The 23101-nt window shown below is 47.2% G+C and overlaps 2 protein-coding genes across 6 annotated transcripts in view; both read right to left on the bottom strand.

Moving 5' to 3' along the window:
• The window catches only part of LOC143833833 (uncharacterized), a 28861-nt gene extending 18015 nt beyond the window's left edge, over positions 1-10846 (bottom strand). Inside the window, exons 1-7 of the mRNA XM_077330058.1 lie at positions 10715-10846; positions 8802-9278; positions 8095-8248; positions 6976-7040; positions 6641-6767; positions 6246-6350; positions 2565-4242 (exon numbers count right to left, since the gene is read on the bottom strand). Of these exons, the coding sequence (XP_077186173.1) occupies positions 2565-4242; positions 6246-6350; positions 6641-6767; positions 6976-7040; positions 8095-8248; positions 8802-9224 (2552 nt within the window). The 5' untranslated portion in view covers positions 9225-9278; positions 10715-10846. The remainder of the gene's footprint in view (positions 1-2564; positions 4243-6245; positions 6351-6640; positions 6768-6975; positions 7041-8094; positions 8249-8801; positions 9279-10714) is intronic.
• Positions 10847-12929: 2083 nt separating this feature from the next.
• On the bottom strand, positions 12930-22633 carry LOC143833937 (uncharacterized). 5 transcript variants are annotated; one of them, XM_077330286.1, is made up of 6 exons: positions 22013-22633; positions 19825-19895; positions 19501-19627; positions 19097-19201; positions 16725-18783; positions 12930-13215 (listed from the first exon to the last, which is right to left on the bottom strand). In XM_077330286.1, the coding sequence occupies exons 2-6, from the start codon at positions 19879-19881 to the stop codon at positions 12945-12947; spliced, it is 2619 nt and encodes an 872-aa protein (XP_077186401.1). In that variant the 5' UTR covers positions 19882-19895; positions 22013-22633; the 3' UTR covers positions 12930-12944. The 5 variants fall into 5 exon arrangements, 4 of the variants coding, with proteins under 4 accessions (XP_077186401.1, XP_077186398.1, XP_077186400.1 ...); XR_013229708.1 differs by lacking the exon at positions 12930-13215 and adding an exon at positions 13641-14346 and having other exon boundaries at positions 14577-18783; positions 22013-22627; XM_077330283.1 differs by lacking the exon at positions 12930-13215 and having other exon boundaries at positions 14399-18780; positions 22013-22628.
• Positions 22634-23101: the final 468 nt, after the last annotated feature.

The following is a 23101-nucleotide window of genomic DNA, read 5'->3' as shown; positions in this document are numbered from 1 at the left end:
ATCGACAGCAAAAACCAAACATTGCACAGAAGCAGGAGTAAGGACACAGAGTCTATAGAAAGTATGTTTTTGGAGTTCAAGAAGTACCTTCTGAAACTATTTTCATCCATGCTATAACACAAACTAGTCTTGCTACATCATGACACACTTTAATATTTTGGGTAACCAAAGCTCGTAGTATCCACCTAGACTGAGCTACAAGCCAAGTTACGTAGGGGTGGCCAAACCGTAGCTCTCCAGCTGTCCATGGACTACAATTCCCATGAGCCTCTGCCAGCACATGCTGGCAGGGGCTCACAGGAACTGTGAGGAACTGTAGTCCATGGATATCTAGAGAGCTGCGATTTAGCCACCCCTGCCTTATACCAAATAAATTTATTAGGTAAACTTTACCATTCTTTCAAGGTTTTCTCATTAATTACAAGGGGAACAATAATTAGGAAATAAAAAGGTAAAGGTATCCCCTGTGCAAGCACCGAGTCATGTCTGACCCTTGGGGTGACGCCCTCTAGCGTTTTCATGGCAGACTCAATACGGGGTGGTTTGCCAGTGCCTTCCCCAGTCATTACCGTTTACCCCCCAGCAAGCTGGGTACTCATTTTACCGACCTCGGAAGGATGGAAGGCTGAGTCAACCTTGAGCCGGCTGCTGGGATCGAACTCCCAACCTCATGGGCAGACAGCTCCAGACAGCATATCGCTGCCTTACCACTCTGCGCCACAAGAGGCTCATAATTAGGAAATAAGTAGCCTCATTGTTTTAATGGCATTTAATGGCAGGCTAGAATACAAAGACAATTTGCCATAGCAATAGCTTTTGCTTATTGTCAAATACTAGTCATTTGAAGTTATAACATCTAGACTATCTGAAGTGTCATAACTAATAGCATTCCCCCCCATCACTTTCCTATTTTTTACACAGTTCAAGGAATCTAAATTTGACAACACATCAATAAAATGTAAGACGACTGGTTTTCTACCGTTAACATAACCTGATACAGCTGAAAATAAGTATAGAATGTAACTGAGCACCAGATTCAACAATACTACTTAAGATTACAATGTCATCTACATAAAGTATCAATGTATTGCATTTATCTAGTTTTAGACGTCTTATTGAGACATAATCTCTTATTGCTACCGATCATTACCCTGTTGATTAATTAAATCCAGCATGGTGTTGAGAGCCAGCTTGGTGTAATGGTTAAGTGCAGCAGCTTCTAATCTGAAGAGCCGGGTTTGTTTATCTGCTCCTCCTCCACATACACAGCCAGCTGGGTAACCTTGGGCTAGTCACAGCTGTGATAGTTCTGTTCTTACTCAGCAGTCCTATCAGAGCTCTCTCAGCAATTTTAACCTAGTTTGAGACTCCTTTGAGCAGTGAAAAGTGGGATATAAAAACCAACTTCTTCTAAATCAGAAGGCCAAAAGAACAGAGGCTCTCTTTACTCCTTGGTTTCTGAGAATTAGGTTTGATATGACATAAACATGTTCCTGAAAGTGCATAAATGAGTCACTGAGCCCAAAAGTCAGTAAATGTTTCAAAGCCTCTTTGATTTGCATTTATGAATATAGATACATCAGATCTTTAACCTGTTTACAGAGAGGTAAGGATTTTGAAATTATAGTTCAGTAAGTTGATGAGACAAGAAGAGCTCACAACTAGCAGGATCTTGATAGCAGTATAACCGGTATTTTGGACTCTGGCCAAGAGGGCAGAATTACGCTCAAAGCATACATCTTGTTTATTGCAGCAACTGTTTCCATAACTTGTTGGTAGCACTCTGGTGAAGCACCATCAAGCCTCAAAGAATTTGAAAAACATTTTTTGGTTAATTTCCTGTGATCTAAACTTTTCCTCCTTTATCGTGTTAATGTAAAGATGTCTATTTGGCTGAAATGATTTCTGGGAGTACAAATAGGCATAAAAATAATGAAACTCTTATTTCTTTGGGATGTGTTACTGCCTTACTTTTCTTATTCTTTATGGCAGAAATTGTACACATTCCCCTTCTTTTATTCAAGCTGTAGCTCCAGGGTGACCTTGCTGTGACTCTCCTGATGTCCATGGACTACAATTCCCATGAGCCTCTGCCAGTACAGCTAAGATGACTCAGAAGCTGGCAAGGCCTCATGGGAATTGTAATCCATGGACATCTGGAGATCCACACTATTGTAGGTCAAGTACTTTTTTTCCTAATTTAAAGATCTCTTAATAACAAAGTTTTCTTTATTTTCTCAACCTCCAACCCTTGTAAAGCTTTCCTTATTCTTTTATTCCTTTGTAAGTTTGGGGACTGTGATGTTTATTGTGTATAGACTTGAGTTGTTTTAACCATTCTAAAGAGTTTTCTGAGGGGGAAGGCTCCATGGTATACCCCGATCTCTTCATGTCTTAGAAGCTAAGCAGGGTTGGTACTTGGAAGGGAGTCCACCAAGGAAGGATCTGCAAAGGAAGACGATGGCAAACCAGCGATACTTCTTACTTGCCTTGAAAGCCCCTTGCTGTGACTTTGTGGTACTTTATACCCGCACAAAAGCTCTTGTCACAGGCTGAGCACTTACATGGTTTCTCCTCCCGAGAATTCTTTCACATCATTGAAAGCAGAAACTGCGAGTGAAGCTCCTTCCACACTCTGAACACTCAAAAGACTTTTCCCTGTGTGAGTTCTTAGATGCCGTTGAAGATTGCAACTCCTGTTGAATTTCTTTCCACAGTCCGTGCATTCAAATGGTTTCTCCCCTGTGTGGGTCCTTTGATGCCGCTCAAGATAGCCACTCCAGTTGAAACTCATTCCACATTCTGAGCATTGGAAAGGTTTCTCCCCTGTGTGGTTTCTTAGATGCTGTTGAAGATGGAAACTCCTGCTGAATCTCTTTCCGCACTCAGAGCATTCAAAAGGTTTCTCCCCTCTGTGGGTTTTTTGATGCTGGTGAAGATTGCCACGCTGACTGAATTTCTTTCCACACTCGGAGCATTCAAAAGGTTTCTCCCCTGTGTGGGTTCTGAGATGCTGTTGAAGATGGAAACTCCTACTGCATTGCTTTCCACACTCGGAACATTCAAAAGGTTTTTCCCCTCTGTGGGTTCTGTAATGATGTAGAAGATTGCCACTCTGACTGAATTTCTTTCCACACTCGGAGCATTCAAAAGGTTTCTCCCCTGTGTGCGTTCTTAGGTGCTGTTGCAGATGGAAACTTCTACTGCACTTCTTTCCACACTCCGAACATTCAAATGGTTTCTCCCCTGTGTGGGTTCTGTAATGATGCAGAAGATGGCAACTCCTATGGAATTTCCTTCCACACTCTGAGCATTCAAAAGTTTTCTCTCCTATGTGGATTCTTTCATGCCGCTGAAGGCTGACACTGTGACTGAATCTCTTTCTACATACTGAGCATTCAAAAGGTTTCTCCCCTGTGTGGGTTCTCTGATGCTGTTGAAGAGTGACGTATTGACTGAATCTCTTTCCACAAGCTATGCACTCAAAAGGTTTCTCCCCTGTGTGGGTTCTTTGATGCTGTTGAAGGCAGAAATTCCTACTGAATTTCTTTCCACACTCTAAGCATTCAAAAGGTTTTTCCCCGGTGTGGGTTCTTTGGTGCAAAACAAGCCCAGATCTGTACATGAAATACTTTCCACACGGAAAACATTTATGTGCCTTCCCATCAGAGAAACTCTTTTCACCCTCTGCACAGATAGATGGCATTTCTCCATAGGCTGCAACCCCAAGAACACTTTCCCAAGAGTAATACCCATTGTATAAACCGGGGTCTGCTTCAGAGTAGACCTGCCTAGGATTCCTCTCTGAATGAACTATCTGGTGTTGAATAAGGTTTGTTTTCTCCGAGAACCTCCTTCCGCAGTCAGAGCAGCTATACATTTTCTCCCCTATATGGATTCTTTGGTGTCTAATGAGCTCTTCTCCCGAAAGGAAGCTCTTTCCACACTGCAAGCAATGATGGACCTTTCCAGAGTGCTTTTGCAAGTGGTTATCATATTGAGTTTGATCAGAGAAGTTTAGCTCACACTCCAGTTCTTTGTATGTTTCCTTCATCATGGGAGTTACTTCACAGAAATGCCCTTCTTGGCAAGGAATGGGATTATCTGTCATCTGCTCTGCATGTCTTTCTTCTTGCTTCCGTAGTCCATCGGGGTCCCCGAACTGACATTCAGACTCTCGGTCCTTGACTTTTTCCAGGGAGAACCCCTGAAATTCCCCAACGGACTCCTCGACATCTCCTGCTGGAATAAAGAGAAAGGTCCAGTCACAAGAAATTAAGCCACCGACCAGGCTCATGGTGTGCATTTTGTCCCCTGAGCAGCTGTTCACAACTAATCCCTGGCCAGCATCCAGTAGAGCTTTTTTAATATTCTGACTATCCCTCCCCTCCCCAAAACTCCCCAAATGTACTTTACGGAAAAAAGTGGCAAAGATCTGTTCCTTTGCCTTTCCCATTTGCCTTGTCATGCAGGTCTTTTGATGACGAAATCACTGTAATTTCCAGTCCTGTAAATGTAGAGTTTCCTTCCAGGAGGTGGTCTTCAGACTCTGAAAACACATGTGTGCAGAGGGAAGAGGGAGAAGGCGGGGCCTCCCTAAGCAAACCCCATAATACTATGGGGATCCCCATGGATTTTAGAAGGGATGCCAGTGGTTGAGGAAGAGGGAAGGCCATGGGACAAGTAATGATCACTTTAGGAAAGGGTTGGTGGGCCTTTGACACAAGTCAAGAACCTAGAAAAATCAACACCAGGGAAATGAACAGGGTGCAACACAATTTTTAATTTTTATAGTGCCAGTATTTATTGATCAAGCTAAAAAAACATACTTTTAGCACAGCCTCAATAAAATCTATACACGCATACTAATGCCTCCCGTGACCAGACACGTTTTGGTATTATCGCCTATATCAATGGTCAGGCATCAAATAAAACCAACGTACATAAATACACTAATTGATAGAGCTGGCTTGCTCTTTTAAACAAATAAAAAGATATATTCAGAACAGTATGGACAATTCTGTGGGCCAGAAGGCCATCCAGGCCACCTAGTCCTGTCCCCTGCTCAATGCAGGATCAGCCTAAAGCATCCAGGATAAGGATCTGTCCAGCCACTGCTTGAAGACTGCCAGTGAGGGGGAGCTCCCCACCTCCTTAGGCAGCTGATTCCACCGGTAAACCACTCTGGCTGTGAAATTTCCCCCCCTGATATCTAGCTGAAATCGTTCTCCATGTAGTTTAAACCCATTACTGTTGGTCCTCTCTTCAGCTGCCAACAGGAACCTTTCCCTGCCCTCCTCCAAGTGGCAAGAGAGCAATCGTGTCCTCTCTCAACCTCTTCTTCTCCAGGCTGAACATTCCCAAGTGCCTCCGCCTTCCCTCAGGTCCCCAAGCCCCAGATCATCCTCCCTGCTCTCCTCCGAACCCTCTCCATTTTGTCCACGCCCTTTTGGCCTCCAGAACTGCACACAGGACTCCAGGTAGAGTGTGACCAATGCAGACCTATGACATCTTGTGATTTTGATGTGATGCCTCTGTTGATACAGCCCAAGACTGCATTTGCCTTTTTTACTGCCACATCACACTGTCGGCTCATATTTAGATTACAGTCCACAAGTCCCACAAGATCACATTCACAGACCTGTATGTATATATTGATTTTATTGAGGGTATGCTAAAAGCCTTGGGTTTTAGATTAATAAATACTAGTACTATTTTGTGTGTGTGTGTTCCACCCTGTATAGGCTTCAGTTCATTTCCCTTGCGTTGATCTCTTTTAGCTTCTTGACTTTTGTTTGGGTCAGGATATTGTCTCCTTTTTGCTTTGGGCCTTTGACACACCCAAGAAAGTTGTTCTTAAGCAAGCACCTCACCTTTCCTTGGAATATCCACAATGGAGCTCAGCCCAAGGAAGAATTCCCTAACTCTCGAGCCAGCTTGGTGTAGTGGCCAAGCACGGCAGCCCCTAATCTGGAGAACCGGATTTGATTCCCCACTCCTCCACAGGCAGCCGCTGGGTGACCTTGGGCGAGCTAGAGGCAGGAAGGCTCTCATAAGCCGCTTTGAGACTCCTTCGGGTAGTGAAAAGCAGGGTCTCAAAAAGAGGGGGGGGGGAAACAGCTCTTCCCTCTCTTCTTCTTTATAATTCTAACAACCAAGATTCGCTAAGAAGTGAATCAGAAATCCTCCCTTCCCCCCGGCTATTCTCTGCCCATTCCCTTGACATAACAACAACCCGAACTCACTCGCAGCTGGATCACAGGGGAAGGAGACATTCTGTTGCGATCCTCTTGAGAAACTCTCCATCCCTTCTTCAGTCTCCACAGTAATCACTCTTACATCTCTACCTTCTACGGGAGGGAAAGAAAGAGAGAGGGGAAAAAGAGGGAAAGAGAAACAATGACGACTTTGCCTGTCTCCAGATCAAGCTCTGACACCCACCGGCTCTCATTGGCTGCAGTTGCCCCTGGACCAGCCCTGGGGGTTGGCTTCCTTCACCACATGGAGCTGTAATTGGCTTCTGCTGACACCCCAGCCCCTGGAGCCCCAGGGCCAGGCCTCACAAGGACACACCACTGTTTGATATTTCGGCTCAACGGCAGCTGTTTTCACGCCTTCGGCACTGGTGAAAAGTCCTTACCCAGAGAGGCTACGCTCCCAGCATTGTCCAACATGACTTCCACATAGAGAGCTCTCTGGCCCGGATCCAGCAGGGCCCACTCCGCCTTGGTGAAGTGCACGGCTACCTCCTCAAAGGAAACGGGACACTGGAAGAAAAACATGATTTCCTCATCAGGAATCGCACCAGGTGGGACTGCACTCTAGGGAGGATGCAGGACATAGAGCTCGGGAGGGGTAACAGGAGGGGGGCTCAGTGCCTCTCTTGCTCAGGCACCTCAGAAGTAACTGCAGGAGCAAAAGCCCTCCTGAGAAAGGAGGGGGGGACTCGGGCTGTACTCTGCTTAACTCCCCTACCTGGACTGCAGGGGCAGCTGCCATTCCCACTCGGCCACGACACCTCGGCATCGTCTCTTCACTGCCTGGGAGGGAGAGAACATTGGGAGAAAGGCTGTTAGCCTAGACTTCAAACTGCGGGTTTAAATCCTGCTTTGTGCACCCCTGTTCCCACAGCTGTCCAACCTTGCCTTGTGTAAAACTTGAAACTCATCTCCAGAACTCAAAATTGGGACAGCACCCCTGGTCAAACAGGCCACACTCTTCTCCCACACACTGGACCCTGACACACACCCCTGTGTTTGGGTTTCCGGGAGAACAGGGCGGAAATAACGTCAAATGTTACGCCACCGTCACGTCTGTCTGAAAACCCAGACATGACATTAGTGCATCTGAAAACTCTAGGGTGACATCACGAGCTTTCTAGAGTGTCTCTGACACCATGTCTGTGTTTTCAGCAGGATGAGACGTCAACACGATATCACGTCCCTGCACTTGCCCCACCTGCAAAGTTCCCAGGGGTGCAAGGTCAGCTTTTCTTTGTGGAGCCCTTGTGATGCAGGTCTTCTCAACCTGGGTTTTGTGAAACCCTGGGGTTTCTTGAAGGCCCTGAAAGGGTTTCCTGAGTGGGTGGAAATTAATTCATTTTTAATATATTTTTTTCAATTTGTTAAATGTTTATCAGCTGATATGCTCATATATGGTCATCTCAAACCCCAAACCCCCCCTCCCCGTGGCCAGTGATGGACCTGAAAGGGGTGGGAAGGGCTGGGCCCCCGAGTGAGCGTGGTCACAGCTCTGCTTCCCATATTCTGTACAATTGCGCCATTTCTGGGGGTTCTTAAAACCTGAAGAATGTTTCAGGGGTTTCTCAACGGTAAAAAAGTTCAGAAAGATTGTTCTAATGGAAGGTACGCGAGATGGGAATAGTTTAATTTGTGACAATGGGAATGGAATTGCCCTCCAAAAATTTGGATAATTCCGCCTTCAAGTGAGTGGCCACCATGGCATCCTATGACACTGAGTCCCAGAATTCCACTCTGTGATGGGAGCAGAAAAGTATTTCCTTTTTCTCCTGTCCCGAACCCTCTTTCCAACAACTTCTCAATGTGCCCAAATCTGGGCACAGGGCACCCTTACCATATGAGAAACCATCTTGGGCACCCTCCTGGGCCTGTGCCCCCAGCTGTTCCTCCCAAGGAGAACCCTTCTGCTCAGAGAATGTGGCTTCCATCTTCATAGGGGATTCCCTCATCTGAAACAGCAGCGAGAGATACAAGCAAGAGGAGGAATGCTAAAGACCAAGGGGATGAACCTTGCCCCATCCCCACCCTCACCCCAGGTATTGTTTTTTATTGATCTGATTTTATTGTATTTTATTGATCTTGTCAGCCGCCACATGGTATTTGAGAGTGGTGGTACATAAACAAACAAACCAAAGCAGCAAGAATCAGGGTTGGGGGTTCTACCCAGTTTAGTGGTGTGGTTAGGAGTGCAGACTTCTAATCTGGCATGCCGGGTTTGATTCTGCGCTCCCCCACATGCAGCCAGCTGGGTGACCTTGGGCTCATCACAGCACTGATAAAACTGTTCTGACCGAGCAGTTCTCTCAGGGCTCTCTCAGCCTCACCCACCCCACAGGGTGTCTGTTGTGGGGAGAGGAAGGGAAGGCAACTGTAAGCCGCTTTGAGCCTCCTTCGGGTAGAGAAGAGTGGCATATAAGAACCAACTCTTCTTCTTCTTCTATCATACTTGGTCAAGTGTCTGGAGGGAGATATACCAGGCAGGTAGGCCTTAGGCTATGGTGGAAAGTCACAGCTTGAATGGACTGCATAAAGCTCCCTCACCTGTTCTGTCTGCCTCTTCTCCTCTGCCTGGCTCAGGAGGAAGCCTTCGGCCAGGGCCACCGCCTGGGAGCTGTTCTCCGGCCCGCATCCTCTCACCCAGCCCTGCATCTCCTGGGGCAGGAGGGCCAGGAACTGCTCCAGGATCACCAGGTCCAGCATCTGCTGCTTGGTGTGCCTCTCCGGCTTCAACCATTGGTTGCAGAGTCTGTGGAGCCGGCTGCAAACCTCTCGGGGCCCATCGGCCTCATGATAGCGGAACTGCCGAAAGCGCCGGTGGTGTCCATCTGAGATCCTGGTGCCCTGATGCAGGCTCTCTTGCCCAGCTCTTTCCCAGCATTCAACACTAGTCCCCACCATTATCAGATGGGGGTCTTCCTTTGAGTTCTTGCCCATTCCTGGCCCATCTGGGTTCTGCTCTGCCATCTTCTTCCCCTTCTATTGGGCCACGTCCGGCTGCAAAAATATGTCTTTTTCTTCCTTGGTATAAAGAGGGAGAGGGAGATATATCAAAAAGGCGGAAAGAAACCTAAAGAGAAAGGAGCAACATCACTGACCCTGTTCAACACCGGCCCAGGATGGCCCTGCTGGATCAGAAGAAGCACCCTCATTGTGATGTGCAGAGCAGTGTCAAGGTCACTGTGCTATATTACAGATCAAGCTTTTAAAGGTATGCTTGTTTGCCCTTTGGGAAACTGAATCGCCCCTAAGAACAAGGGTCAAGCCCCGTGGCACCTTTAAGACCAACAAAGTTTTATTCAAGGTATAAGTCGATACCTTGAATAAAACTTATAAGATGAATAAAACTTTGTTGGTCTCAAAAGTACCCCCGGACTCGGATGTGGTTCTGCTGCTGCAGACCAACACGGCTCCCCCGTGAATCTGCCTTCTTCTAAAGGTTCGGTCTCTGACGACTGGGCTTCAGCAGAGACTGTCCCAGTGGCCACGTTTCAAGGACAACCCAAAGCCAAAGGACTTGATAGGCCCTCTCCAGCTTGGGTATGAGCGATGCTGGGATGAAGGGGAAAAGCAGCGAACGCCCCACGGATTGATGGAGAACATTAACAGGATTCTGTGACACTCCCGAATTTTGCATTTCAAACAGAAGATTTAATTTTTAAGGGTTTTAAATGTTAATTCATTTATATGACTGATATTACCACTGATCCAGTCCAACCCCCTGCAGAACGCAAGAATAACTACCTGACCACCCACAGTGACCCCAGTTCCATCCCCAGGTGATCCCCCCACTCAAAAAAAGCCACAATCCCTGGCCAGGAAGAAATTCGCCTCCTGACCCCATAGTGGGCTTGCAAGAAGGGGCCACCAGAGCCAAGCACCGACACAGCCCCTTCTGCCCACCCACTCACCCTCTGCCCAAGTTCACAGAGCTGCATTTCTGCCCGATAGCTCCCCAGCCTCTGCTTCGGAGGGTGGGCTCTAGGGCAGGGGTAGGCAACCTGCGGTCCTCCAGATGTTCATGGACTACAATTCCCATGAGCCCCCTGCCAGCGTTTGCTGGCAGGGGGCTCATGGGAATTGTAGTCCATGAGCATCTGGGGGACCACAGGTTGACTACCCCTGCTCTATGGCATTTTACTCCCTCCCCAGGCTCCACCCCCACCCCCCCAGTCTCCAGGCAGGTGCTTTCCGGGAGTTGGCAGCCCTAGGAAGGACAGCAGCACCTTTCCATTTATTGCAAATTTAAAGCCGCCTTTTCCTGGTCCTTGAAGACAGGGGTAGTCAACCTGTGGTCCTCCAGATGTCAATTGACTACAATTCCCACGAGCCCCTGTCAGCTAACGCTGGCAGGGGCTCATGGGAATTGTAGTCCATGGACATCTGGAGGACCACAGGTTGACTACCCCTGCTTGAAGACACAGACTGCCCCTCCCTCTCCCCGCAGCCCGATTTACCCGGCGGAGAAGAGCCGGTGCTGAGAGCGGCGCTCCTCCCGGCCTGAGTCCCAGGCCCACCACCTACTCGCAAGGAAACCTCCCCGCGGGCCGGCCGCGAGGATTCCCCCCCCCCTGCAAGTGGCTTTGAAGCCCCCGCCCCTCCCCTTCCAGCGGAAGCGCCTTTGTTCTCCGCGGCCTCCTCCTCCTCGTGGCTCGGCCGCTCTAGCCAGCGACTCTGTCCCTTTAACCCTTCCTGGGCTGGACGCCAATGCAAAATGCTTCCCGTCCTGTTTCCGACTCCCAGACCGGGCTGCAGCCAGGCTCAGCGGGGCTCCTCGGGAGTAATCCCACAACTAGTCCCAAAGGGTCTCCCCAAGCAGCACAGAACAAAGCTGGGGGATTATTGTTGTTGTTGTTGTTGTTGTTGTTATTATTATTATTATTATTATTATTTCGATTTATTTCCCGCCACTCCCAAATGGCTTGTGGCGGGTTACAGTGTCTTAAAACCCCATTAAAACTCCCATTAAAAGACTTAAAAATATCACAGCATGGCGGCACAATAATAAAATCCCCTTCCTAGCCCCCCTTCCTAAAAAAAGGGGGTGGTGGTGGAGAAGGTTGATGAAAATCCAGGCAAACGAAAGGAAGATCTCCCATGGGAGCCATGGGAAGCAGGTCTTCCTTTGCACCTCCTATTCGATGGCTTTTCTCCCAGGAGGTAGGGCTGCCAACCTCCTGGCGGGGCCTGGGGATCCCCTGGACGGCGTAAGAGCTCAGTTCTTCTGGAGAAAAGGGCTGCTTGGGAGGGTGGACTAGAGATGCCAGCCTCCAGGTGGGCCCTGGGGATCCCCGGGAATTAGAGCTCATCTCCAGCCACAGAGATCAGTTCCCCTGGTTGAGGGAGTTTGGTCTCTTTAGCCTGGAGAGAAAGCGACTAAGAGGTGCTATGATATCCATATTTATTTATTTATATTTGCACTTATATCCCGCCACTCCGCAGTACCGGCTCCTGAGGGATGACAATTGTTAAAACTCGTAACAATACAATTCCATTAAAATACCAATTAAACATTCCAAAACAATTACTTAAAAACATATGGTGGTAAACAAAACAAACAAAAACAAACAAAACCTCCTCCCCATGCTGCTCCTGGGGTAGCAGGGGTATATGTCAATGAAACACATCCTAAGGGTGGGAGGGGGGCATTAGATCTTCCTGCAGAAGCCTCACTATAAACCCTTGATGCCCCCCCCCTGCCCCTTGCGATGGAAGAGATTGCCAGTTAATACCAAGGCTGCCAGCTCTGGGCTGCAAAGTTCCTAGAGGTTTTTTGTTTGGGGGGGGGGGACCCTGGGGAGGGGAGAGACCTCAGCAGGGTGTATTGCCCAAGTCCATCCTCCAAAGCAGCCATTTTCTTCAGGGGACCACCTCTGTAGTCTTCAGGCATTTCAGGAGATCTGTAGGACTCTATATGGCAGCCCTTCAAGTATTTGAAGATGGCTATTGTATCACCTCTTAGTCATCTTCTCTCCAGGCTGAACAGACCAAGCTCCCCCAACCCTTCCTCATGCATCTCGGGGTTCAAACCCCTCACCATCTTTATTGACCTCCTCTGAATGTGCTCCAGCTTGTCTACATCCTTCTTCAATTGTGGTACCCAAAACTGAACACAGTATTTTAAGTGAGGTCTAACCAGAGCAGAGTAAAGTAGTACCATCACCTCCCATGATCTGGACTTTGTTTGATACCTTCGTTTGATTTTTTTACTTTGTTTGATACAGCCCAAAATCTCACTTGCCTTTTTAGCCACCGAGTCACACTGCTGCCTTATGTTCTGTGTATGATCTACTAAGACCCCTAGATCCCTTTTGTACATACTACTGCCAAGACAAGTCTCCCCGCTCCTATAATGATGCATTTGATTTTTCCTACCTAAATGCAGATCTTTACATTTATCACTATTGAAATTCATTTTAGCCCAGTTTTCCAACTTTATTAGGTTATATAGGACACTATGGTTCAGGTAGTTTCTGTTCAGAGCAAAACTCTTTTTCAGAGTTTTATAAGGTTTCAACCTTTTGTTTACTCCAAGATTCTCTTAAAGGTGTGAAAGATGAGAAAAGCACTACTCTGATGGAATTTATTTCCACACTCCAAGCATTCAAAAGGTTTCTCCCCTATGTGGGTTCTTTGATGCCTTTGACGATAACTACTTCCACTTAATTTCTTTCACACTCTGAACATTCAAAAGATTTCTCCCCTGTGTGGGTTCTTTGATGCCTGGCTTAGAAGATAACTACTTCCAATGACTCTCTTTTCACATTCTGAGCATTCAAAAGGTTTATCCCCTGTATGAATTCTCTGATGGCATTTAAGACTTCCCATCTCACTGAATCTCTTTCCACAAACTGAACATTCAAAAGGTTTCTCCCCTGTGTGGGTCCTCTGATGCACCTGGAGTTGGCTACTCTCACGGAATCTCTTTCCACACTTTGAGCATTCAAAAGGTTTCTCCCTTCTGTGGGTTCTTTGATGCACTTGAAGAGTGCCACTATGTCTGACTCACTTTCCACACTCTGAACATTCAAAAGGTTTCTCCCCTGTGTGGGTTTGATGACGTTTCAGACTCCCCATCTCACTGATTTTCTTTCCACACTCTGAGCATTCAAAAGGTCTCTCCCCTTTTTGATGCCTTTGAAGAGTGTAACTCTTTGAAGAGTGTAAATTTGAAGAGTGTAACTGCCTCTGAATCTCTTTCCACACTCTGAGCATTCAAAAGGTTTTCCCTCTGTTTGGCTTCTTTGGGGCTGGTGAAGATACCTATTCCTCTGATCATCCTCTACTGGAATAAATATGAAGGTCCTGTTAAATACCTGGGAGGGTTGGGAAGGTCCAAGCGCATCTACATAACTCCAGTAGGATAGCATTGACAGCCCATTGGCTGATCACTTTTCCCCAGAATATTTAGTATTTATGGATACCGTACCCCCTCAATAACCACAGCTGTGTTCTTGCCCATGGGTTTTAGGGCCTCCAGAGTTCAGAACTCCTTTCCTCCTTACCCAGTGGGTTGTATGATTGCACCAACCCACATGCTGCTCAGAAGTGAATCATAAATCCCTAACAGCTATTCCTTGCCTTTATCTTTAACATAACCCTGAAGGATACTAACCCTCAGCCAGCTCATTTGGGAAGGAAATATGTTTTTGGGACCCTTTTGAGGAACTCTCCAGCCATTCTTGGGATGCAAGGCCATTCTCTGTCTCCACCACAGTCTCACTTATACTTCTGGCTTCTTTCACGGAGAGGGAGAAGGAGAAAGAGAGAGAAAGTGGTCATCATTTTTATAAGGGAAGGAAAGAAATTCAAGCGTAGAAATTCTGGGAGATAACTGACCTTTCAAAGGGAGAATTCCCAGAGGGGCTGAAGGAGGCAGTGATCTGCCCAGTACTGTAGAAACCGTCACTGGATTCATGAGAACCTGCCAGCGACTGTGAAGCAACAGGGGAAGTGGGCTAAGGTGATATCGGTGGCCATCCAAAATTCTGGGAAAAGCGTAACCCGCTGGAGAGCTCTCGTGTAACCCCAGAACCCTGGTTGGAAATTCCTCTTCTAGTGAATGTCCCACTGACTTCCTGTGTGTCATCTGTCCCAGGAGAAAGGTGGATGATGAATCATCACAAGTAACAATAATCCTGGCTAAAGCTCCTTCCACACTTGGAACATTGGTAATATTTCTATCTGGTTGGGCGTTTTTTACACTGTAGGTTTTATTATTATTTTAATAACCAACATTTACAAACTACATTTTCCAAAACCTATGATTACACCAACACAAATTCATATTATTTCCAAAGATTTTAATATAGTTAATACCTAATAACAGAACAGGCCTGAATTCATCGTGATTCTGGCTTTTCCTTTTGTTTTAGTTGTCCATTCATTAATTTTCAGGATCTCTTTTAACTTCCAGTGTCTTGGGAATATTTGTCTTAAAGCCAAAAGGCTGTTTGACCTGAAAAAGACTACAGTATAATACAAGTTTATTGCTGTTCAATATTCATTAAAGACAAATGAAGTTTAGCTGTAGAAGTTGTGTTTGCTTACATTTCATGTTATGTTAAAATCCATGACCACTGCAGGTTCATTAAATGATAATTAAAAGAGTATGCAGGCTTCTGATGATCCCGAAATGTTCTTCTCAGAGCCAAATAAATTGTTCAGAACAAGAAGAAATGCTCAGTGGATTCTACAGAAGACCTATCACAGATACAAACTCTAGATTCCCATTCTTGGCCTAGTAAATTGTCCATGCTAGATAACAAGTGGAAGGTAATTCATTTTGGCAAGGGAAAATCTCCAAAAGCTAATACTACAGAAACAATATGGTAGCTGGAATTGATTAAATAACCAAAGTTTGTGGGCAAACATATGCACCATTACCCTTCCTGAAGACTGCACCATTGTTCCACCACAAGATGGCTACTAAGAGAGTCACAATCCAAGTTAAATTTATCTATGAGCAAATCAACTAATTCAGGTGTAAAAAGTCTAATACTGACAGTGAAACTAGTGAATTCATCATGATTTCAGCATTTCTGAAAGGGTGTAAGCCTAATCATTAAATAAAGCCCCCTTGTTTTACTAATCCATTCATTAATCTTCAGGATCTCTTTTGACCATCAGTATCTCATAGAAGAATAGAATCATAGAGTTGGAAGGGACCTCCAGAGTCATCTAGTCCAACCCCCTGCACAATGCAGGAACTCACAATTACCTGCCCATCTACAGTGATCCCAATTTCATGCCCAAGTGATCCCCCTATCAAAAATCTCCAGAATCCAGACTGGCCTGGAGGAAATTCATCTATCATCCCACAGTGGTGATCAGCAATTCCCTGGAAACACCAATCCTGCGCCCTCAATCTAATTCAACAGAATGACTAGTAATTACTTTGCAATCATAGCAACACAATTTAGAGAACAATCGTAAGCAGATCTACCAAGAATCCTACTCGAGTGTGTTCAGTGTGGCCTACTCCGAAATAAGATCCACATCTTCTATATATTTGGTAATCTAAAACCTGATTCCACTGATGAATGAAATTAAGCATGCATGCTAAGCAGTGTTGGTTTGGTTCAAAATAGGATCCTGAGATGAGTACCGATTAGCGTAACCTAGGTCCATTTAAATGCTTCCAGAAAAGTCTGGCCTTACCAGAATCAAGCCAGCCTGAATCCCTGTACCAAAACTTGGATTTGTGAAATTCAACCCAGACTTTTAACTGATTTTTTGTACATCCATAGTTACTATCATATTATTCTTACTCTTTATGGAAGTAATGGTACACTTTTCCTGAATTTGAACTGAAATTGTAGGTCAAAATTTAATGTTCTTGCCCAAGAATTGTTGACATGCAAATACCAAATATTTATTTTCTCAGCCGCCAGCTTTATTTAGAAATTTAGGGTCTGATCCTTTTTGTGTTTAAACTTGTTCTTTTCAAAACCCATTATTGGGATCACCATAAATGGGCTGCAAATTAATGGCACTTTACATACACACAAAAAACCGTGACACTCTATCTTTTCATTTGTACAGTTAAGATATGGTATCTGCTTACAGCAAAATCATTCAAAGGTTCATAAGGTTTCAACCCTGTGGACTCTGTTATTCGCTTCAAGGTGTAAAAAACTTTTTGTCGCTGGCTGAGCAATTACATATGTGTTAAAGAAAGAATCTATAAGTGAAACTCTCTGAGCGTTCATAAGATTGGTCCGTGGATTCTTAGATGCTGTTGAAGATTGCAGCTCCTATTGAATTTCTTGCCACAGTTTGAGCTTTCAAAAGGTTTCTCAACTGTGTTGGTTCTCAGATGCTGTTGCAGATGGAAACTCCTGCTGAATTTCTTCGACTCTGTGATTATTCAAAAGGTTTCTCCCCATGTGGGTTCTTAAATGCTTTTTAAGGTGGCCACTCCAGTTGAATCTCTTTCCACACGCTGAGCATTCAAATGGTTTCTGCCCTGTGTGGGTTCTTTGATGCTGCTGAAGAGTGCCACGTTGACTGAATCTCTTCCCACACTCCAAGCATTCAAACGGTTTCTCCCCTGTGTGGGTTCTCTGATGCTGTTGAAGAACAAAACTCAGACTGAATCTCTTCCCACACACTGAGCATTCATAAGGTTTCTCACCTGTGTGGATTCTTTGATGCTGTTGAAGATGGTCACTCCGACTGAATCTCTTTCCACACTCTAAGCATTCAAAAGGTTTTTCCCCCGTATGCGTTCTCTGGTGCAGTTGAAGAGTTCCAGTCTGACTGAATCTCTTCCCACATACTGAGCATTCAAAAGGTTTCTCCCCTCTGTGGGTTCTTTGGTGCTGCCGAAGATTACAACTCTGACTGAATTTCTTGCCACACTCTGAGCATTCAAACTGTGTCTCCCCTGTGTGGCTTCTTAGATGTTGTTGAAGACGGTCACTCCGACTGAATCTCTTTCCACACTTTGAACATTCAAAAGGTTTCTCCCCTGTGTGGGTTCTTTGATGCTGTTGAAGAGTGAATCTCCGACTGAATTTCTTTCCACAGTCTGAGCATTCAAAAGGTTTCTCCCCTGTACAGGTTCTTTGATGCTGTTGAAGATGGCCACTTTGACTGAATTCCTTTCCACACCCTGAGCATTTAAAAGGTTTCTCTCCTGTATGAGTTCTTTGATGGTTTTGAAGATGATAACTCTCACTGAACCTTTTCCCACACTCTGAGCATGCAAAAGGTTTCTCCCCTGTGTGGGTTCTCTGATGCTTTTGAAGATGGTAACTCTGACAGAATCTCTTTCCACACTCCAAGCATGCAAAAGGTTTCTCCCCTGTGTGTGTTCTTTGATGCTGTAGAAGATGGTAACTCTGACTGAATCTCTTTCCACACTCTGAGCATGCAAAAGGTTTCTCCCCTGTGTGGGTTCTCTGATGTTGTTGAAGATTCCCCCTTGCACTGAATCTCTTCCCACACTCTAAGCATTCAAAAGGTTTTTCTCCTGTGTGGGTTCTTAGGTGTTTTTTAAGTGTGTCACTAAGTCTGAATCTCTTTCCACACTTTGAACATTCAAAAGGTTTCTCACCTGTGTGGATTCGCTGATGTCGTTGAAGATGGTTACTCTGGCTATATCTCTTTCCACAGTCCAAGCATTCAAAAGGTTTCTCTCCTGTGTGGGTCCTTTGGTGTTGCTCAAGATTACAAGTCTGACTGAATTTCTTTCCACACTCCAAACATTCAAAAGGTTTCTCCCCCCTGTGGCTTCTCTGATGATGCAAAAGATGGCTACTCTGACTGAATTTCTTCCCACACTCTGAGCATTCAAAAGGTTTCTCCCCTGTGTGAGTTCTGTAATGATGCAGAAGATGGCAACTCCTATGGAATTTCTTCCCGCACTCTGAGCATTCAAAAGGTTTCTCTCCTGTGTGGGTTCTTTGGTGCAAAAGGAGCCCAGATCTGTATTTGAAATACTTTCCGCATGGAAAGCATTTATGTGCCTTCCCTTCAGATAAACTCTTTGCACTCTCTGTGCAGACAGATGGCGTTCCCTCAAGAACGCTTTCCCAGGAGTGAAGCCCGTTGTACAAAATGGGGTCTACTTCAGAGTAGATCTGTGCAGCATTCCTCTTTGAATGAACTATCTGGTGTTGCATAAGGGTTGTTTTCTCAAAGAATCTCCTGCCACACTCTGAGCAGCCGTACATTTTCTCTCCTATATTGTTCCTTAGATGTCTCTTAAGCTCTTCTCCACAAAGGAAGCTCTTTCCACCCTGCAGACATTTATGGACATTTCCAGTGTGCTTCTGCAAACAGATATTATATTGAATTTGATCAGAGAAGTTCAATCCACATTCCAAGCATTTGCATGTTTCCTTCACCATGCAAATTACTTCTTGGGAATGAAGAGGTTTATCCCTTGTCTGCTCTGCATAGCTTTCCTCCTGCTTCTGTGGTCCATCTTGAAGCCTGAAGTTACATTCAGACTCTCGGTCCTTGATTCTTTCCAGTGAGAACTCCTGAAATCCCCCATCTGACTCCTCGGCATCTCCTGCTGGAAGAAACAGAGAGGTCCAGTCACCACTCACACACGAAGCCAAGCCACCAATCTGGGTGTGCATTTTGTCTCCTGAGCAGCTGGTCACAACGTCTCCCTGATCATCCCTCCAGTAGAGCTGTTTTTGTATTCTCACTATCCATCCCCTCCCCAAAACTCCCCAAATGTACTTTAAGGTTAAAGGCAGCAAAGAATCCACATAGTTTTGGGAAGGGATGTCAGTTACTGGGGGGAGGCTTAGAGATATGAAAACGGTCCACCAAAGGAATGGGTTGATGGGCCTTTGACTCATCCAGCAAAGAGGACTCACCGGCAGAGAGCTCACTGGGGAAGGAGACATTCTGTTGGAATCCTCTTGAGGAACTCTCCAGCCCTTCTTCTGTCTCCACTGTGGTCCCTCTTCCATTCCTGCCTTCTTTGTGAGAGAGAGAGGGAGAGAAAGAGAAGAAGGAGAGGCCTTTGTCTGTCTCCACCCCAAGCTGCGATACCCAGCCCTGGCTTTCTTGCTGGCCACCACATAGACTTCGGCTGTCCCTGGACCAGCCCTGAGGGTTGGGTTCCTCCCCCACACTCTGCCATATGCTGCTTTCACGGCCACCCCAATTCCTGGAGCCTCCTTACAGGGGTGAGCACATGGCCAACCCGTCCAATGACATGCTGCTCTTCACCATATTGATTCCCGCATCATCAGTGGCATCTGTGACAGCTCCTTACTCAGAGAGGCCACGCTCCTGTAGTTGTCCAGCATGACTTCCCTGTAGAGAGCTCTCTGGCCCGGATCCAGCAGGGCCCACTCTGCCTTGGTGAAGTACACGGCCACCTCCTCAAAGGAAACCGGAGACTGGAAGAAAAAAAACATGATTTCCTCGTCAGGGATCACGCAGGTGGGACTGCACTCAGGAAAGGGGCATTCTGGGAGGGTGCAGGATGTAGAGGTGAAGGGAGGGGCACTCAGACACCTCAGGAGCAACCGCAGGAGCAAAAGCACTCCGGAGGAAGAAGGGGGGGCTCGGGGTGTCCCCTGCTCATCTCCCCTACCTGGACTGCAGGGGCAGCAGCCGTTTCCATCCCGCCACAAAGACAATGGCTGAACATCGTATCTTCACTGCCTGTGGGGGAGAGAACATTAGAAGAAAGTGTATCAGCCTCCATCTCCGGGGGCAGGAGGGCCAGGAACCCTCCAGGATCACCGGGCCCGGGATCTGCTCACTGGTGTGCCTCTCCGGCTCCAGCCAGTCATAAAGTCCAGGGAGCTGGCTGGAAACCTCTCGGGGCCCATCAGCCTTCTGGTAGCGGAACTGCCGGAAGTTCTGGCCGTGGTCCTCTGAGATCCCAGTATCTTGACGCAGAATCTCTGGCCCGGCTCTTTCCTGCAACACCATTCCCTGCCTGGATGGGGTTCTTTGCTTGGTCTCTTACTTGTTCTGGGTCTTTCTGAGATTTATTTATATTAGCATTTATTAACCGCCACTCCCGGATCCTGCCGGCTCGTGGCGGTTTACAATAGTCCATAAAACAAATAAAACTACAACAATAGCAATACAATCCAATTCTATAACCTCCTGCCGCCCCCTCCATGCCCGGTAACTGCAACACACCACCGATCTCGGGGAGGTCGTCCTTGCCCAGATGTCCAGCAGGGAGGGACCGGATCTTCCTTACCCAGCCTCAACCAAATGCCTGGCGGAAGAGCTCCGTCATTATGTGGGCTCTTCCACCTGTGTGCTCGTCCACCTCTCTCCCCTTATGTTGGGGCGCCTCCAACTGCAAAAATATGCCTCTTGGTTTGCCAAAGAAGCTGGTATCACCCTTAGCGGGACCCCAGCCCACGCCTCCAGTTTGCCACTGAAGCCTTCCCCCCGTGAAGAAGGGAGCGTGTGTGCAGCAGAAGAGCCAGCGTGGTGTCATGGCTGGATGACCTTGGGCAAGTCAGAATCCTGTCATAGCTGTTCTCACAGAGCAGTTCTGTCAGAGCTCTCTCAGCCTCACCTACCTCACCAGGTATATGTTGTGAGGAAAGGAAGGGCAGGGGATTGTCAGCCGCTTTGAGAATCCCTTTAGGCAGCGAAAAGCAGGATATAAAAAACAACTCTTCCTTTCTTCTGCCACCTCGAATTACAATGAGTTCCTCATCATGGAGGGTTGATTGTTAATGTTGAAATAGTTTCTCTTTTTAAAAATTGCCTAATACATGTACATTTTGTTGGAGGGGAGGATTTGGTCCATGTTTTATAAATGGTTTGGGAGGGAGCATTTTTCTTGGCCTTTGGGAGTTGGTGGTATGTCTCCCTTTCGATACGTCTGTATGAATTTTGGTATGCATGTTTGAATTTTGAGGTTTTTTGGTAAGAAATAAAACAAAATGAGAAGCAGCAGAACTCCAGTTTATGTATTTGGGTTTTTTTCTTATAATTAAAAACACAGCCTTTTGAACTACATCCCCCCCGTCTCTTCTTTCGGCAGGGCTCTAGGGGGAGGAAGCCATGGCAAAATTCCCAATATTTTAAAAAACATTATCCTGCCCCCAACCCCACCTCCCTTACATAGTGGTGCAAAATGATGCCTAAGAGGGTTGCCATCCTCCGGTTAGGGCCTGGAGATCACCCAGAATTATAATTGATTGTCAGAGTACAGAGATGGGTTGAGGGGGGAGGATGCCTGCTTTGGAGGGGGCTCTAGGATGTTTTACTCCCCTGAGCTTCCTATCTCCCCCCCCCCCATAAAGGCCCTACAATTGATAGCAGCATTATGCGGGGCAGAATTAAAATAAGCAGCAATTGAAAAAATTTCATGCAGTGATTGTCTTTTCTTGTTCTTAAATGCACTGATTAGCTCACCCCCACCCCCAGATCCCTGCAGGATCAGCACCATGTCCCATACAGCAGAACGTCAGTGTACGTTTGGAGGGCAACAGCAGGGCAGAGAGGCCGAGGCCTTCCCCTGATGCTGCCTCCTGGCTCTGGGGATTCAGAGGTTGACTGCCACTGAACATGGAGGATCGACTAGTCGCCCTTGAAGGATTTTGCTTTAGGATGCTTAGGGCTAATCCTGCGTTGAGCAGGGGGTTGGACTAGATGGCCTGTATGGCCCCTTCCAACTCTATGATTCTATGATTCTATTATTCCTCCTCCATGAATCTACCCAGTCCCCCTTTTACAGCTCCTTATTCCTGTGGCCATCCCTGCATCCTCTGGCTGCAAATTCCACCCCCCTCCCAATGACTTACCGGCAAGGAGACCTTCCCAGGATCCGGCTGCAGGGCTTTTCTCTGCTCTTGCGGATCTGAACAACTTCCTCTCCTTAGCCACGCAGAAACACCCCGAGGAAAGGAGCCTTTGTTCTCTTAGCCTCCCCCCCCCCCAGGTCGAGCGGGCTCTCTAGCCAAAACCTTGGTCTCTTTAACCCTTGCACGGCCGAAGCCCAGGGAAAAACAGCCGGTCAGCCTTGCATGCTCCTCCTTGGACCCTCCTTGCAACCTGCCCAGCCGGTCAAGCCGCAGGCACAAAAAAGCGAGCACCTCGGGAGGAGCAGGAAATGCTCCCCCCCCCCAAAAAAAAATCTTTAAGCTGCGCGGTTGCCAACTCCAGGTCGGGGCGTTCCGGGAGATTTGGGGCCAAAACCGGGAGCTAACGTCTAATTCTGAATTTCTGGGAAGCAAAGTTTGGGTCCAGTTGTCACCCAAAGAGGAAACCTCCGAGTCACTTGCAATTCGCAGCAAGGAGCAGAGCGGGAAACTGGGGGCTCCCCCTGTGCACACCTGTCTCTGGGGCATCCCGGCGGGAGGAGGGGGTCCGGGGCGCCCTTCGCCCTCGCCTGCAGCGCCGAAGGGGTTAAGGCCAGAGAGCCGCCGGCCGGAGAGGAAAGGCTTCCAGCGAGGGGGGGAGGGGGAGAGCCGAGCAGCCGCATCCCGGGAAGGTTTCCCCGCGAGTAAGACCCCGGGAGGGAGAAAGGCTTTGGGCGTCATCGGGGTGGCAACTCCCGGGCGGGAGATCCCTGGAGATTTGGGGGGAGGGGAGGGGGGATTCCGGGAAAGGCCAGTTTTGGGGACGGGGAGGGACCAAGACCACGGAGCCCCCGCCCCGACAGCCCTTCTCTGCAGAGGAGAAGGTCTTTTGTCATTCTGGGAGACCCTCAAGCGACCCCTGGAGGTTGGCAATCCCCGCTAGGCACCAGTTTTGCTCCACTATGGAACCAGTTTGGTTTAGGGGAGGAATTAGAGGTGGTTTTGGGGAGGGGGAGGGGGAGGGGTGCCAATCACTGTCTTTCAGCTGCAGAAAAGTTAAATGCTCCAAGCTGATCTTCCCTTGCTGGTCAT

Source organism: Paroedura picta, chromosome 3 (assembly GCF_049243985.1).
Source record: "Paroedura picta isolate Pp20150507F chromosome 3, Ppicta_v3.0, whole genome shotgun sequence".
Lineage (NCBI taxonomy): Eukaryota > Metazoa > Chordata > Lepidosauria > Squamata > Gekkonidae > Paroedura > Paroedura picta.
Note: the sequence above shows the minus strand (reverse complement) of the source record. Positions and strands in the feature narration are given on the sequence as shown.

Bases quoted from the DNA above. Each gene is read 5' to 3' on its own strand.
- LOC143833937 (XM_077330286.1), bottom strand. From the start codon at position 19,881: ATGTTCAGCCATTGTCTTTGTGGCGGGATGGAAACGGCTGCTGCCCCT. The intron at 19,628-19,824 runs GTAGGGGAGATG...TTTTTCTTCCAG, and splicing joins CTGCTGCCCCTGCAGTCCAG to TCTCCGGTTTCCTTTGAGGA. The intron at 18,784-19,096 runs GTGAGTCCTCTT...TGTTTCTTCCAG, and splicing joins CCCCAGTGAGCTCTCTGCCG to CAGGAGATGCCGAGGAGTCA.